Source organism: Oncorhynchus nerka, linkage group LG22, assembly GCF_034236695.1.
Source record: "Oncorhynchus nerka isolate Pitt River linkage group LG22, Oner_Uvic_2.0, whole genome shotgun sequence".
Lineage (NCBI taxonomy): Eukaryota > Metazoa > Chordata > Actinopteri > Salmoniformes > Salmonidae > Oncorhynchus > Oncorhynchus nerka.
In genome coordinates this window covers 10,793,927-10,809,635 of record NC_088417.1, presented here as the reverse complement: position 1 = coordinate 10,809,635, position 15,709 = coordinate 10,793,927, and the positions used below count along the sequence as shown (strand labels likewise).

Below are 15,709 nucleotides of genomic sequence, written 5' to 3'. Positions count from 1 at the left end.
CACAGTGTTCCAGTATCTTCTATTATGGTGTGAGTCTAGGCAGATACAGTACACAGTGTTCCAGTATCTTCTATTATGGTGTGAGTCTAGGCAGATACAGTACACAGTGTTCCAGTATCTTCTATTATGGTGTGAGTCTAGGCAGATACAGTACACAGTGTTCCAGTATCTTCTATTATGGTGTGAGTCTAGGAAGATAAAGTACACAGTGTTCCAGTCTCTTCTATTATGGTGTGAGTCTAGGCAGATACAGTACACAGTGTTCCAGTATCTTCTATTATGGTGTGAGTCTAGGCAGATAAAGTACACAGTGTTCCAGTATCTTCTATTATGGTGTGAGTCTAGGCAGATACAGTACACAGTGTTCCAGTATCTTCTATTATGGTGTGAGTCTAGGCAGATACAGTACACAGTGTTCCAGTCTCTTCTATTATGGTGTGAGTCTAGGCAGATACAGTACACAGTGTTCCAGTCTCTTCTATTATGGTGTGAGTCTAGGCAGATACAGTACACAGTGTTCCAGTCTCTTCTATTATGGTGTGAGTCTAGGCAGATACAGCACACAGGGTTACAGTATCTTCTATGATGGTGTGAGTCTTTTGGAGCTGCAGGGTTCTGTTTGTAATTATTGTGGTATTCCCAGAAGGCCCAGGGGCATCTATGGGGTCAGGGATAATGACTGTGTTAGAAATGCCAGCATTGGCAGTTTATTACCCCAGATGAGCCCCCCACGGGAGCGATGGATGTGCTATTCACAGATAGAAACTTGACCTTGAGTGTGAATAAGAGAAAAGGGTGTGAATGGGGATTTCATCAAATAAAATTGTATGTGTGTGGAGGTCGAGTTTACAGTCCATTCACCTCCAGCTTGAGTACAGAATATATCAGAGGACAAGGCCAGGTAAAGGCAGTCAGTATATATCAGAGGACAAGGCCAGGTAAAGGCAGTCAGTATATATCAGAGGACAAGGCCAGGTAAAGGCAGTCAGTATATATCAGAGGACAAGGCCAGGTAAAGGCAGTCAATATATATCAGGGGAAAAGGCCAGATAAAGGCAGTCAGTATATATCAGAGGACAAGGCCAGGTAAAGGCAGTCAGTATATATCAGAGGACAAGGCCAGGTAAAGGCAGTCAGTATATATCAGGGGAAAAGGCCAGATAAAGGCAGTCAGTATATATCAGAGGACAAGGCCAGGTAAAGGCAGTCAGTATATATCAGGGGAAAAGGCCAGATAAAGGCAGTCAGTATATATCAGAGGACAAGGCCAGGTAAAGGCAGTCAGTATATATCAGAGGACAAGGCCAGATAAAGGCAGTCAGTATATATCAGGGGACAAGGCCAGGTAAAGTAAGTCAGTGTGCTGATCCACACTGATAACAGGGTCTCTGTCAGAAATGCACTGTGGCCAGGCTCACTCCACTGTCTCCCAAGATGAGCCTGTCCTCTCACCACGCCCCCATCACCTTGGATGGATTGGCCTCTTGCTGTGTGGCTGACAGCCACAGTATAGCACCAGACTTGGAACTAACCATTTCCCAGTTTGGGGTTGGCAGTAATCATTGTGAATGTCGTGACAATTTGATGCACTGCCAGCTTGTGTTACTAGACAGTAGCAGCAGACATCAACACTTATCGTTTTTTATTTAATCTCCCTCTCTCTCTCTCTCTCTCTCTCTCTCTCTCTCTCTCTCTCTCTCTCTCTCTCTCTCTCCTCACTTTCCCAGCTGCTCTCTCCCTTTCTCTCTCTCTAGTGTTAATTCAAATACCCTCCAGTGATGAGGTAGGGCAGTGAGGCACACGCCCCAGCCAAGCATCTACTGTGATTAATGGTGCCTTGGCAGATAAAATGGGTCACCGGCAGAGAGATGGAGAGAGGGAGGGATAGAGGGAGGTCTAGGGATGAGAGGGAGAGGTGGGGGGGATAAAGAGAGGTGGATGGGATGGAGAGAGAGGGAAAAGTGGAGAGAGGTGAAGGGATAAGAGGGAGGGAGAGAGAGAGAGGGAGAGGGATGTAGCAGAGGGAGAAGAGGAGAGAGGGAGAGGGAGGGAGGAAAGGTGGAAAGAGGTGAAGGGATAAGAGGGAGGGAGAGGGAGGAGAGGGAGAGGTGGAAGGATGAGAAAGAGGAGAGGGAGGGAGGAGAGGGAGAAGAGGTGAAGAGGTGATTGATGCTCTCTCTCTCCTTCTCTCTCTCTTCTCTCTCTCTCCTTCTCTCTCTCTTCTCTCTCTCTCTCCTCTCTCTCTATCCTTCTCTCTCTCTCTCTCTCTCCTCTCTCTCTCCTCTCTCTCCTGCATTCACTTGTTCGCTCTTTACCACATGAAGCAAAATTCACACCAAGAGATGCCTGTCAACTGCGAAATTTGAGAGTAGTGAACGTCAATTCACATACACTGAGTCGCGTATGCAAACGTAATTGTCATGAAAATCCATAATAAACAATTGTATTTGTTCGCTATGTAGTCACTGAGAGTTCTTGTCGTGAGTTCCTTTTGACTAACTTTAGATGTCCTATGGGAGCCACTGTACCTGGGCTAAACAGTTGTTGTGTTGCCAGCTCATGAGGACGTTGTAGCTAATCAACCAGTGCCGTTTATAAACGACTACACTTCGTTATCTCTACATAAACAGTATACTCTCTTGTAATCGGAGTCCTGGAGTTTTCTAGCCGAGGCCTGACTAGGCTATATCTAAATCAACACAGGTAGGCCAGCACTTGTTTTCAAATATGTAGCCTATTTAACTGACAAACATTAGCCTACTGTCACGGCTCCCACCGAAGGGGGCTCCTCTTCCTGTTCGGGCGGCGCTCGGCGGTCGTCGTCACCGGTCTACTAGCCGCCACCGATCCACTTTTTCCTTTTCTGTTCGTTTGGTCTTATTGTTTGCACCTGTCCCTTATTTTCTGTCTATTTAAGCCTGTTAGGCCCGCCTGTTAGGCCCGCCTGTTAGGCCCGCCTGTTAGGCCCGCCTGTTAGCCCGCCCGCCTGTTAGGCCCGCCTCCGCCTGTTAGGCCCGCCTGTTTGGCCCGCCTATGTTCGTGCGGGATTATTTTCTGTTAGTCAAGGTGTGCGTGTTTGTGTTCCTGTCAATTTGTGCCCTGTGTTTGGTCTGACTATTTTTCTGTCTGTTTATCGCCTATGGTTTTGGGCATTCGTGTGGGAATCCCATTAAAGACGTTTTTTCCCCAGTATCCTCCGCTCTCTGCAATTGACTCTGCACACACCACTCCAGGCGATTGTGACATCTACACTCCAACACAACAAAAATATAAACGCAACATGGAACAATTTCAAAGATTTTATTGAGTTACAGTTTATATGACGAAATCAGTCAATTGAAATAAATTCATTAGGTCCTAATCTATGGAATTCACATAACTTGGAATACAGATATGCATCTGTTGGTCACAGTTGGGCCTCAGTTGGGCCTCACAATGGGCCTCAGGATATCTATGCCATCGATAAAATGCAATTGTTTTCGTAGCTTATAACTGTCCATACCATAAACCCACCGCCTCCACGGGGCACTCTGTTCACAACGTTGACATCAACAAATCACTTGCCCACACAACACCATACACGTATGTGGGCTGCGGTTGTGAGGCCTAAAACAATGATGAGACGTCTGTAGCATTATGTTGTGTGACAAAACTGGCCTTTTATTGTCCCTAGCACAAGGTGCACCTGTGTAATGATCATGCTTTTTAATTCGTTTCTTGATATGCCACACCTGTCAGGCGGATGGACTATCTTGTCAAAAAATAAATGCTCACTAACACAAAATAAGCTGAGATAAATCAGCTTTTGTGCGTATGGAACATTTCTGGGATATTTTATTTCAGCTCATGAAACATGGGACCAACACTTTACATCTTGTGTTTATATTTTTGTTCAGTGTAGCGTTATATTAAATTATAACATTTCCTCTAATTCCTTTTCTACAAACAACCCACACAACAGTATGTCATAGCAACAGTACACATAAAGTGCCTTGTCATAGCAACAGTACACATAAAGTGCCTTGTCATAGCAACAGCACACATAAAGTGCCTTGTCATAGCAACAGTACACATAAAGTGCCTTGTCATAGCAACAGAACACATAAAGTGCCTTGTCATAACAACAGTACACATAAAGTGCCTTGTCATAGCAACAGTACACATAAAGTGCCTTGTCATAGCAACAGTACACATAAAGTGCCTTGCCTTGTCATAGCAACAGAACACATAAAGTGCCTTGTCATAGCAACAGAACACATAAAGTGCCTTGTCATAGCAACAGTACACATAAAGTGCCTTGTCATAGCAACAGCACACATAAAGTGCCTTGTCATAGCAACAGTACACATAAAGTGCCTTGCCTTGTCATAGCAACAGAACACATAAAGTGCCTTGTCATAGCAACAGCACACATAAAGTGCCTTGCCTTGTCATAGCAACAGCACACATAAAGTGCCTTGTCATAGCAACAGTACACATAAAGTGCCTTGCCTTGTCATAGCAACAGTACACATAAAGTGGCTTGTCATAGCAACAGTACACATAAAGTGCCTTGTCATAGCAACAGTACACATAAAGTGCCTTGTCATAGCAACAGTACACATAAAGTGACTTGCCTTGTCATAGCAACAGTATACATAAAGTACCTTGCCTTGTCATAGCAACAGTACACATAAAGTGCCTTGTCATAGCAACAGTACACACAGTAACTGCCGAGGTTTGTACGAGCTCAACCTGGAACACTTCAATAGTGCCTTGAAGAATCCACTACTTCAGTGGTCCCCAACTCCAGTCCTCCAGTAGCCCCAACAGTACACATTTGTATCGTAGCATCGGGCAATCACACAACTTGTCAACTAATCTTCAGGCCATCAATGAGTTGAAACAGGTGGTTTTTGTCTGGGGCTACAACAGGAATGTATACTGTTGTGGGCACTGGATGACCGGAGATGGGCTGTTCGGGGGTACTGGAGGACTGGATTTGGGCTGTTGGGGGTACTGGAGGACTGGAGTTGGGCTGTTCAGGGGTACTGGAGGACTGGAGATGGGCTGTTCGGGGGTACTGGAGGACTGGAGTTGAGCTGTTGTGGGCACTGGATGACCGGAGTTGGGCTGTTCGGGGGTACTGGAGGACTGGAGTTGGGCTGTTCGGGGGTACTGGAGGACTGGAGTTGGGCTGTTCAGGGGTACTGGAGGACCGGAGATGGGCTGTTCGGGGGTACTGGATGACCGGAGATGGGCTGTTCGGGGTACTGGAGGACTGGAGTTGAGCTGTTGTGGGCACTGGATGACCGGAGTTGGGCTGTTGGATGACTGGAGATGGGCTGTTCAGGGGTACTGGAGGACTGGAGTTGGGCTGTTGTGGGGGATGACTGGAGGACTGTATTTGGAGCTGTTGGGGGCACTGGAGGACTGTAGTTGAGCTGTTGGGGGTACTGGAGGACTGTGGGGGTTGAGCTGTTGGGGGTACTGGAGGACTGTTGTTGGGGGTACTGGAGGACTGTAGTTGAGCTGTTGGGGGTACTGGAGGACTGGATTTGGGCTGTTGGGGGTACTGGAGGACTGGAGTTGAGCTGTTTGGGGTACTGGAGGACTGGATTTGGGCTGTTGGGGGTACTGGAGGACTGGATTTGGTCTGTTGGGGGTACTGGAGGAGTTGGGCTGTTGGGGGTACTGGAGGACTGGAGTTGAGCTGTTGGGGGTACTGGAGGAATTGAGCTGTTAGGGGTACTGGAGGACTGGAGTTGGGCTGTTAGGGGTACTGGAGGACTGGAGTTTGGGCTGTTGGGGGTACTGGAGGGCTGGAGTTGAGCTGTTTGGGGTACTGGAGGGCTGGAGTTGAGCTGTTTGGGGTACTGGAGGACTGGAGTTGAGCTGTTTGGGGGTACTGGAGGAGTTGAGCTGTTGGGGGTACTGGAGGACTGGAGTTGGGCTGTTAGGGGGTACTGGAGGACTGGAGTTGAGCTGTTTGGGGTACTGGAGGGCTGGAGTTGAGCTGTTTGGGGTACTGGAGGACTGGAGTTGAGCTGTTGGGGGGTACTAGAGGACTGGAGTTGAGCTGTTTGGGGTACTGGAGGACTGGAGTTGAGCTGTTTGGGGTACTGGAGGACTGGAGTTGAGCTGTTGGGGGTACTGGAGTTGGGCTGTTGGGGGTACTGGAGGACTGGAGTTGGGCTGTTGGGGGTACTAGAGGACTGGAGTTGGGCTGTTTGGGGTACTGGAGGGCTGGAGTTGAGCTGTTTGGGGTACTGGAGGACTGGAGTTGAGCTGTTGGGGGTACTGGAGGATTGGAGTTGGGCTGTTGGGGGTACTAGAGGACTGGAGTTGGGCTATTGGGGGGTACTGGAGGACTGGAGTTGGGCTGTTGGGGGGTACTGGAGGACTGGAGTTGGGCTATTGGGGGGTACTGGAGGACTGGAGTTGGGCTGTTGGGGGGTACTAGAGGACTGGAGTTGGGTTATTGGGGGGTACTGGAGGACTGGAGTTGGGCTGTTGGGGGGAACTAGAGGACTGGAGTTGGGCTATTGGGGGGTACTAGAGGACTGGAGTTGGGCTATTGGGGGATACTGGAGGACTGGAGTTGGGAACCACTTAAGTAGCGGATACTTCAAAGGCACTTACTGAAGTGTTCCGGGTTGAGGTTAGCTGGCCATTTTGAAAGCTTCAAATCAAAGGAGATAAGTGAGAGCAATAGCTGATAGACTCTCTAAACACAGCGCAGATTGAATACCCATAACAACCATAACATTCCTTGTGATTTGAACACATAAAGTGTCTCGTAATATCAACTGTCACAACTGGTCATTCTGGACACAAAGGTCAAAGGTTAGGAGGCAGGTGAGAACAAGAAACATACTTAGCGTAGCGGTTTTCAGGGTTGAGTTAATTCTATAGCCTTGTACAGTCTAAATTCATGCACAGTACATGGGTATTACTACGTATAGAAATATCTACATTGATACAGAGAACAATCAAATGACCAACACTGCCAACGTTCCCACGTAGACTTTCTCTCTAAGGAAGCTTTATTCCAGTAGGTTTGCCTAACGCCCCCCCTCCCGTACAGTGAGTAGCCAAGTACCTGTCAGACCCAGTGCTTTTTCAATCAACCACCACTGAGACTTGGCAACCCAAACGAAGGCCTGTCCGACTGTTAGGTTGTTGGCTTTTTTCAGTGTTCCAATCAGTGTTCACCTCTTCTGCCGTGTTCCAATCAGTGTTCACCTCTTCTGCCTGACCGAGCTTCTAAGATCAGTATAGCTAAGTCTTAAGACAACAGTATCTCTGTGCCCTCGGCTGTGACTGTAGACTCAGCTAGAACACCGTGAAAGTAATATTCACACGGTTCAACCACTAATGAACAGCTTGCTGTGAACACAGTGTGGCTGTACTGCAAAGCTCCAACGAAGAAATTGAACGATGTTAGGAGAACCAGTTGAAACTCCAAAGGACCTTGAGTGTCAGAGGATACTGTACACTTTGACCCCTGACCCCTCTGTCTGGACACACAGCTGTCCATCACACCGGTTAGCATCAGCCTCCCACAGAGTGTTTGGCTACAACGAAATCAGCTCGTTGACGCAACAGCAAAAAAGCAAAGTATATTGGAGTTTCAAATGATAAAATCAATATGCACTATTGTTGTGTGTGTGTGTGTGTGTGTGTGTGTGTGTGTGTGTGTGTCAAGATGTCACATAGGATGCTATGAAGGAGCCGGCACAAAAAAAATACTAAAGAACGGTTGTTTTTTTCTTCTTTGTATTATGTTTTACCAGATCTATTGTGTTATATTCTCCTACATTCCTTTCCCAGTTTTGCAAACTTCAAAGTGTTTCCTTTCAAATGGTATCAAGAATATGCATTTCCTTGCTTCAGGTCCTGAACTTGTGTTGGAGTCAACATGGGTCAGCATCTCTGTGGAACGCTTTAGACACCTGGTAGAGTCCATGCCCTGATGAATTGAGGCTGTTTAGAGGTCAAAAGGTGAATAATGAATACTTTGCATAATCTGTGTTTATGACTGTGTACTAGGAGAAACCAATACACTGTTCAATTAATTTCCTTGTTTCCTTGCTGCAGAAGCAGCATTTGGAGAGGGATCATTTATCTCCCCCTACTAGCTTCCTTCACAACACCTGAGAGAACACACTGTCCTGTCATACTGGATCTGCTACTGGAGGGTTACACCACTTGTGTCTACGGAATATAGAAATAGAAACATTAAACTAAAACTGAAACCATAAGGGGAAAAAAACAAGAAAAATGATTCTGTAAACTGAAAGAAAATAACACAGAAATGGCTCCTAGCCTCCCACACGTAGGCTGTTTTCGGTCCTTAACACTACAACTATAAGTGAAACTAAATCATGTAAAAATGTATTAGAAATGTTTTTCTTCAAATTAAACTGAATAAAACAACATTAAATCAGATCTCAAAACTAACGGAAACTAAACAGTCTAAAAATGAATTAGAAATGTTTTTATTAAAACTAGTCAATTCGATCTGAATACTCACAAACAAGACTAAACTGGGGGGGTGGGGGGGGTTCCTAATGTCTGGTATATACAGTATATACTGTATATATTTGTATTTATTAAAGCACATTAAATGCAGGTATCTATTTCATATATGGCCCATCAGAGGAAATCCCCAGTGTTATACCAGTAGTTGGAGATATTAGCTCCATAGTTCACCTCTATTTCTCAGAGTCATCTGGGAGGGTTCACAGCATTCAACACTATTACATCAGCTTCTTCTAACGTATCTCTTGCACAATGTCTTGCTAGTAAAGCCAAAGAGACAGCTACCCACCAAGATCATGTCAAGATCCAAGACCTTCTCACCATTTCAAGATCCTCTCTTTAATGCATTTCTATGTACATCACACATTACTGTACAGGGAAGCAGTGGCGATCTTCCCAACTGCCAACTCTAACAAGGTGTGAGACTAAACATAAAAATAAACCACTATAACGCTCAGTCTCCTGTTTGCATATTTCTAGTAGTGTAGTTTCTTGGTGGTTCTACAGCCTGTGAGGTTGCTCCTACCGTTTTGCCGTTGGCTGAAGAAGTGTGAGCTCTCCATTCCTTCTTAGGAACCTCCATCTCTGTTGGGTGGTGAAGTGTTGATTGGGATGGGACCCTCACTCTGTTGGGTGGTGAAGTGTTGATTGGGATGGGACCCTCACTCTGTTGGGTGGTGAAGTGTTGATTGGGATGGGACCCTCACTCTGTTGGGTGGTGAAGTGTTGATTGGGATGGGACCCTCACTCTGATGGGTGGTGTAGTAATGCTTGGGATGGGACCCTCACTCTGTTGGGTGGTGTAGTGATGCTTGGGATGGGACCCTCACTCTGTTGGGTGGTGAAGTGATGCTTGGGATGGGACCCTCACTCTGTTGGGTGGTGAAGTGATGCTTGGGATGGGACCCTCACTCTGTTGGGTGGTGAAATGTTGCTTGGGATGGGACCCTCACTCTGTTGGGTGGTGAAGTGTTGCTTGGGATGGGACCCTCACTCTGTTGGGTGGTGAAGTGATGCTTGGGATGGGACCCTCACTCTGTTGGGTGGTGAAGTGATGCTTGGGATGGGACCCTCACTCTGTTGGGTGGTGAAATGTTGCTTGGGATGGGACCCTCACTCTGATGGGTGGTGTAGTAATGCTTGGGATGGGACCCTCACTCTGTTGGGTGGTGTAGTGATGCTTGGGATGGGACCCTCACTCTGTTGGGTGGTGAAGTGATGCTTGGGATGGGACCCTCGCTCTGTTGGGTGGTGAAATGTTGCTTGGGATGGGACCCTCACTCTGATGGGTGGTGTAGTAATGCTTGGGATGGGACCCTCACTCTGTTGGGTGGTGTAGTGATGCTTGGGATGGGACCCTTACTCTGTTGGGTGGTGAAGTGTTGCTTGGGATGGGACCCTCACTCTGTTGGGTGGTGAAGTGATGCTTGGGATGGGACCCTCACTCTGTTGGGTGGTGAAGTGATGCTTGGGATGGGACCCTCACTCTGTTGGGTGGTGAAATGTTGCTTGGGATGGGACCCTCACTCTGATGGGTGGTGTAGTGATGCTTGGGATGGGACCCTCACTCTGTTGGGTGGTGAAATGTTGCTTGGGATGGGACCCTCACTCTGTTGGGTGGTGAATAGCATAGGGGTGATAGAGATGAGTGCAAGACAGTGTATGTGTGTATGTCATGGTAAGTGTTTGAGCATTTTGTGTTTCTGCATGACTGTGTGTTTCTGTGTGTGTGTGCTCCACAGCACTGCCGCTAGAGTCACTTGTATTTATGCAGATATCACACGTCCTCTCCGACGTACTGGTGTGTTGATTTATCACTTAGCCCTTTCAGAAGCTGCCGATTAGAGTTTCAGGCAATAACGTTTCTAGGGACACTAGAACTACTAGTAAGTAACCCCACAAGGTGCGCTGCATTTTTAAAATATTTTTTATATTTTTTATTTGACCTTTTACCTTTTCAGTTAAGAACAAATTCTTATTTTCAATGACGGCCTAGGAACAGTGGGTCAGGGGCAGAACGACAGATTTGTACCTTGTCAGCTCGGGGATTCGAACTTGCAACCTTTCGGTTACTAGTCCAACGCTCTAACCACTAGGCTACCCTGCCGCCCCATTTTTAACTAGCTAAATCCTGTTTAACAACTAGTAGATACATTGTAATTAGGCAAACATGACATGTAAAATGCTTTGAAATAGTGTCATTTGGGCTGACAGTTGTGTTGGATCTGTTTTGTAAACTCAACCAATTTAACCAGATGGTACACTTTATTTAACGACAACGTTGAGTGGAGATATATTTTGAGCAGTGCCTCATGGGTAAGTAATTAGAGCCTATCGAGCATAAACTATAACCTCTCGGACACCCAGATGCATCCACAAGGGATCCCAACCTTTGTCACAGTTGTTAATGAAATCGGGATGCAACGAAGAAGCGAAACAATAAGTTGGTGAATTTAGTGGAAACCTGCCCATTTGAATCAAACATGGTCGCAAGAATTTATTGCTACACTTCTGTAATTACAGACGTAAATGAATACCAGTTACATGTTGTTATTACACTGTAACAAGCACCCCCTTAAAAGGTTCCAAATTGTTTCTTTCTACATCTTCTTGCCTGCTCCTCAGAGGACTGCGTCCTGGTCAGAGGTTAGAGGTAGCGTTGGAGAGTGCTGCCACCTGCAGGCCGTAGATGGTAAAGCATTCTAGATGTTTGAGGTTATGAGTAATAATACACTCCATGGCCTTATAACTTAAATCACCGCTAGCACAGTCACCTGTACTGGTTCCCCTCCCTTTCTACCAATTTATAAGCTCTACTGTAAAGTCAGCCTGACTGAGTAGTGTTTTTTGGTATAACATAGTACGTACTGTGTGAACAGCAGCATTTCAGTGGGTACAGCAGCCTCTAAGAACGAGGCTATTAATGTATCAAGATAGCTTGGTGAAATTATTGATATAGAAGGGGGGGCAGAGTGAGAGAGAGAGCGAGAGGGAAAGGGTGAGAGAGAGCGAGAGGGAGAGAGAGAGAGAATGGTAAAAAAGAGAGAAAAGTAAGGCTAGAGCATCAATCACCTCTTCACCTCTTCTCCCTCTCCTCCCTCCCTCTCCTCTTTCTCATGTGGGCTTAAGGTCACGTTGTCTCTGTCTTTCCTTGCTCACCTCTCAATCCTCCTCTGTCTTTCCTTGTACACCTCTCAAACCTCCTCTGTCTTTCCTTGCTCACCTCTTAATCCTCCTCTGTCTTTCCTTGTTCACCTCTCAATCCTCCTCTGTCTTTCCTTGCTCACCTCTAAATCCTCCTCTGTCTTTCCTTGTTCACCTCTCAATCCTCCTCTGTCTTTCCTTGCTCACCTCTCATTCCTCCTCTGTCTTTCCTTGTTCACCTCTCAATCCTCCTCTGTCTTTCCTTGCTCACCTCTCAATCCTCCCTGTCCTCTGTCTTTCTGTCTTTTGCTCACCTCTCAAACCTCCTCTGTCTTTCCTTGCTCACCTCTCAATCCTCCTCTGTCTTTCCTTGCTCACCTCTCAATCCTCCTCTGTCTTTCCTTGCTCACCTCTCAAGCCTCCTCTGTCTTTCCTTGTTCACCTCTCAATCCTCCTCTGTCTTTCCTTGCTCACCTCTCAATCCTCCTCTGTCTTTCCTTGTACACCTCTCAATCCTCCTCTGTCTTTCCTTGTTCACCTCGCAATCCTCCTCTGTCTTTCCTTGCTCACCTCTCAATCCTCCTCTGTCTTTCCTTGTTCACCTCTCAATCCTCCTCTGTCTTTCCTTGTACACCTCTCAATCCTCCTCTGTCTTTCCTTGCTCACCTCTCAATCCTCCTCTGTCTTTCCTTGCTCACCTCTCAATCCTCCTCTGTCTTTCCTTGCTCACCTCTCAATCCTCCTCTGTCTTTCCTTGCTCACCTCTCAATCCTCCTCTGTCTTTCCTTGTTCACCTCTCAAGTCTCCTCTGTCTTTCCTTGTCCCTCCCTCACAGAGAAGTCTTCAGGAAGCTGTACTTCATATTATAACGCCCATCACTGAGCAAATCAAATCTGTGCAAAACCAAGCAAATTAAAAGAGGTGTCCAAATGCAGAACAAGAAGCCATCTTTCACATCACACAGATTCCCGTCTTCCCTAACTCAATTCAACGTGTTTTTCCGCACACACGGGATTGCCGTGGCGACAGAATCATCTGTCACCATTCAATATCTCTGCCCATCCCTCCGCTTCTCATTCAATCAAGCTAGCTCTGAGGCATTAGCGACACATTGGCTCACTGCACACAAGGAGCACTGGTAAGTGGATTAGGCTAACCCAGTTACGTCTCCCTCTAAAGACGCCATCATAGCAAACACCAAGCTTTCACTCGGAGCAGGAACCCAACATCTTAAGCAACAGTCGACCAGTATTGTGTCAGCAGAGCGTTTTCACTAGGTCTTAAATCCGGCGCTTTGTAGGGCAAATCCCTCCATCCACCACCAATGAGACTCACGCAGCCTGGGGGATGCATGGCAGCCTTCAGTAAAGACACAGAGTCACATAGTATAAACACAACCAATGAGACTCACGCAGCCTGGGGGATGCATGGCAGCCTTCAGTAAAGACACAGAGTCACGTAGTATAAACACAGATAATGGAAATAATGGAAACTATAGCAGTTCATAGGCACACCACCACACCCCTACCACACCCCTACCCCCCACCTCCCCGTCCCTCACCCCTACCACACCCCTACCTCCCCTACCTCACTCTTACCATACCCACATCCACCTCCCCTACCTCACCCCTACATCCCCTACCTCACCCCTAACACACCCTTACCACACCCATACCCACCTCCCCCTCCCTCGCCCCTACCACACCCTACCTCACCCCTTCCATAGCCCTACCTCCCCACATCACCCACCACACCTCTACCTCACCCACTACACCTCTACCTCACCAACCAGACCTCTACCTCATCCACCACACCCCTACCTCACCTACCTCTCCCTAACACACCCCTACCACACCCACCTCCCCTACCTCACCCCTAACACACCCCTACATCCCCTACCTCACCCCTGCCCACTACCTCCCCTACCTCACCCTTACCACACCCACACCCACCTCCCCTACCTCACCCCTAACACACCCCTACACCCACACCCACCTTCCTCGTCCCTCGCCCCTACCACACCCAACCTCACCCCTTCCATAGTCCTACCTCCCCACATCACCCACCACACCTCTACCTCTACCTCACCCACTACACCTCTACCTCACCAACCACACCTCTACCTCACCCTAACACACCCCTACCACACCCACCTCCCCGTCCCTCACCCCTGCCACACCCCTAACTCAGATCTTCCACACCCCTACCTCCCCCACATCACCCACCACACCTCTACCTCTACCTCACCCACTACACCTCTACCTCACCAACCACACCTCTACCTCACCCCTAACACACCCCTACCACACCCACCTCCCCCGTCCCTCACCCCTGCCACACCCCTAACTCAGACCTTCCACACCCCTACCTCCCCCACATCACCCACCACACCTCTACCTCACCTACCACCCCATTCGTACATACTAGATTCCTGAGCGGGTCAGGACCCACTTGCATAGAATTGTTCCCGAGAGCCGATATCCTGCATTCATTAATTTGTCTGTTCGACATTTGGATAAGAGGAAACCATGTCTACCTTCCTGCTCACTGAATGTCACTGTCAACACTATGCGACCCAACAAGCTCCTGGATTGGTGCATTCATGTTTCCAACCCGCCAGGCGCAGGTAACCATGGGTAACCGACCTGACGCAGGACTCTAATACATACCCACGTTCACTCCCGCCCAACAGACACACCTGGCTTACACACACCGAACACACACACACAGATGGCCCTCTTACCTGAGTGACTTTCTCGGTGACGTGGTGTGTGCGGTCGATGAGCTTGCAAGGGGCTATGATGTCCATGTCCCCCCCGGGCAGCGTGATCAGGGGGTCCGCCTTGAAGTCCACGAAGTTCAGGGTGATCTGAGGGATTTTACTGATGGTGCGGTACCGCATGAGGTCCGAGTCAGACGTGGAGTTGAGGATGTTGGACTTGTTGTTCACCGCCCCTGAAAGAACACACTGTCAGAGGACTGTCTAGACTATTCGGACCAAACCTGTGTTCAAACACTATTTGATATCATTAGAAGTAGTAGGCCACACCACTCAACCCTACCATACAGATAGATTTGGTGGGCCACACCCCTACCATACATATAGATTTAGTGGGCCACACCCCTACCATACAGATAGATTTAGTGGGCCACACCCCTACCATACATATAGATTTAGTGGGCCACACCCCTACCATACAGATAGATTTAGTGGGCCACACCCCTACCATACAGATAGATTTAGTGGGCCACACCCCTACCATACAGATAGATTTAGTGGGCCACACCCCTACCATACAGATAGATTTAGTGGGCCACACCCCTACCATACAGATAGATTTAGTGGGCCACCTCATACAGCCCTACCATACAGATAGATTTAGTGGGCCACCTCATACAGCCCTACCATACAGATAGATTTAGTGGGCCATCTCATACAGCCCTACCATACAGATAGATTTAGTGGGCCACCTCATACAGCCCTACCATACAGATAGATTTAGTGGGCCATCTCATACAGCCCTACCATACAGATATATTTAGTGGGCCACCTCATACAGCCCTACCATACAGATAAATTTAGTGGGCCACACCCCTACCATACAGATAGATTTAGTGGGCCACACCCCACCATACAGATAGATTTAGTGGGCCACACCCCTACCATACAGATAGATTTAGTGGGCCACACCCCTACCATACAGATAGATTTAGTGGGCCACAACCCTACCATACAGATAGATTTAGTGGGCCACACCCCTACCATACAGATAGATTTAGTGGGCCACACCCCTACCATACAGATAGATTTAGTGGGCCACACCCCTACCATATAGATAGATTTAGTGGGCCACACCCCTACCATACAGATAGATTTAGTGGGCCACACCCCTACCATACAGATAGATTTAGTGGGCCACACCCCTACCATACAGATAGATTTAGTGGGCCACACCCCTACCATACAGATAGATTTAGTGGGCCACACCCCTACCATACAGATAGATTTAGTGGGCCACACCCCTACCATACAGATAGATTT

General features: G+C 47.7%; 1 protein-coding gene across 1 annotated transcript in view; it reads right to left on the bottom strand.

Annotated features, from left to right (window-relative positions):
* The window catches only part of LOC115120188 (potassium voltage-gated channel subfamily H member 2-like), a 347,097-nt gene that overhangs the window by 130,483 nt on the left and 200,905 nt on the right, over positions 1–15,709 (bottom strand). The window contains exon 5 of the mRNA XM_065006904.1: positions 14,411–14,622. Coding sequence (XP_064862976.1) covers positions 14,411–14,622 — 212 coding nt within the window. The remainder of the gene's footprint in view (positions 1–14,410; positions 14,623–15,709) is intronic.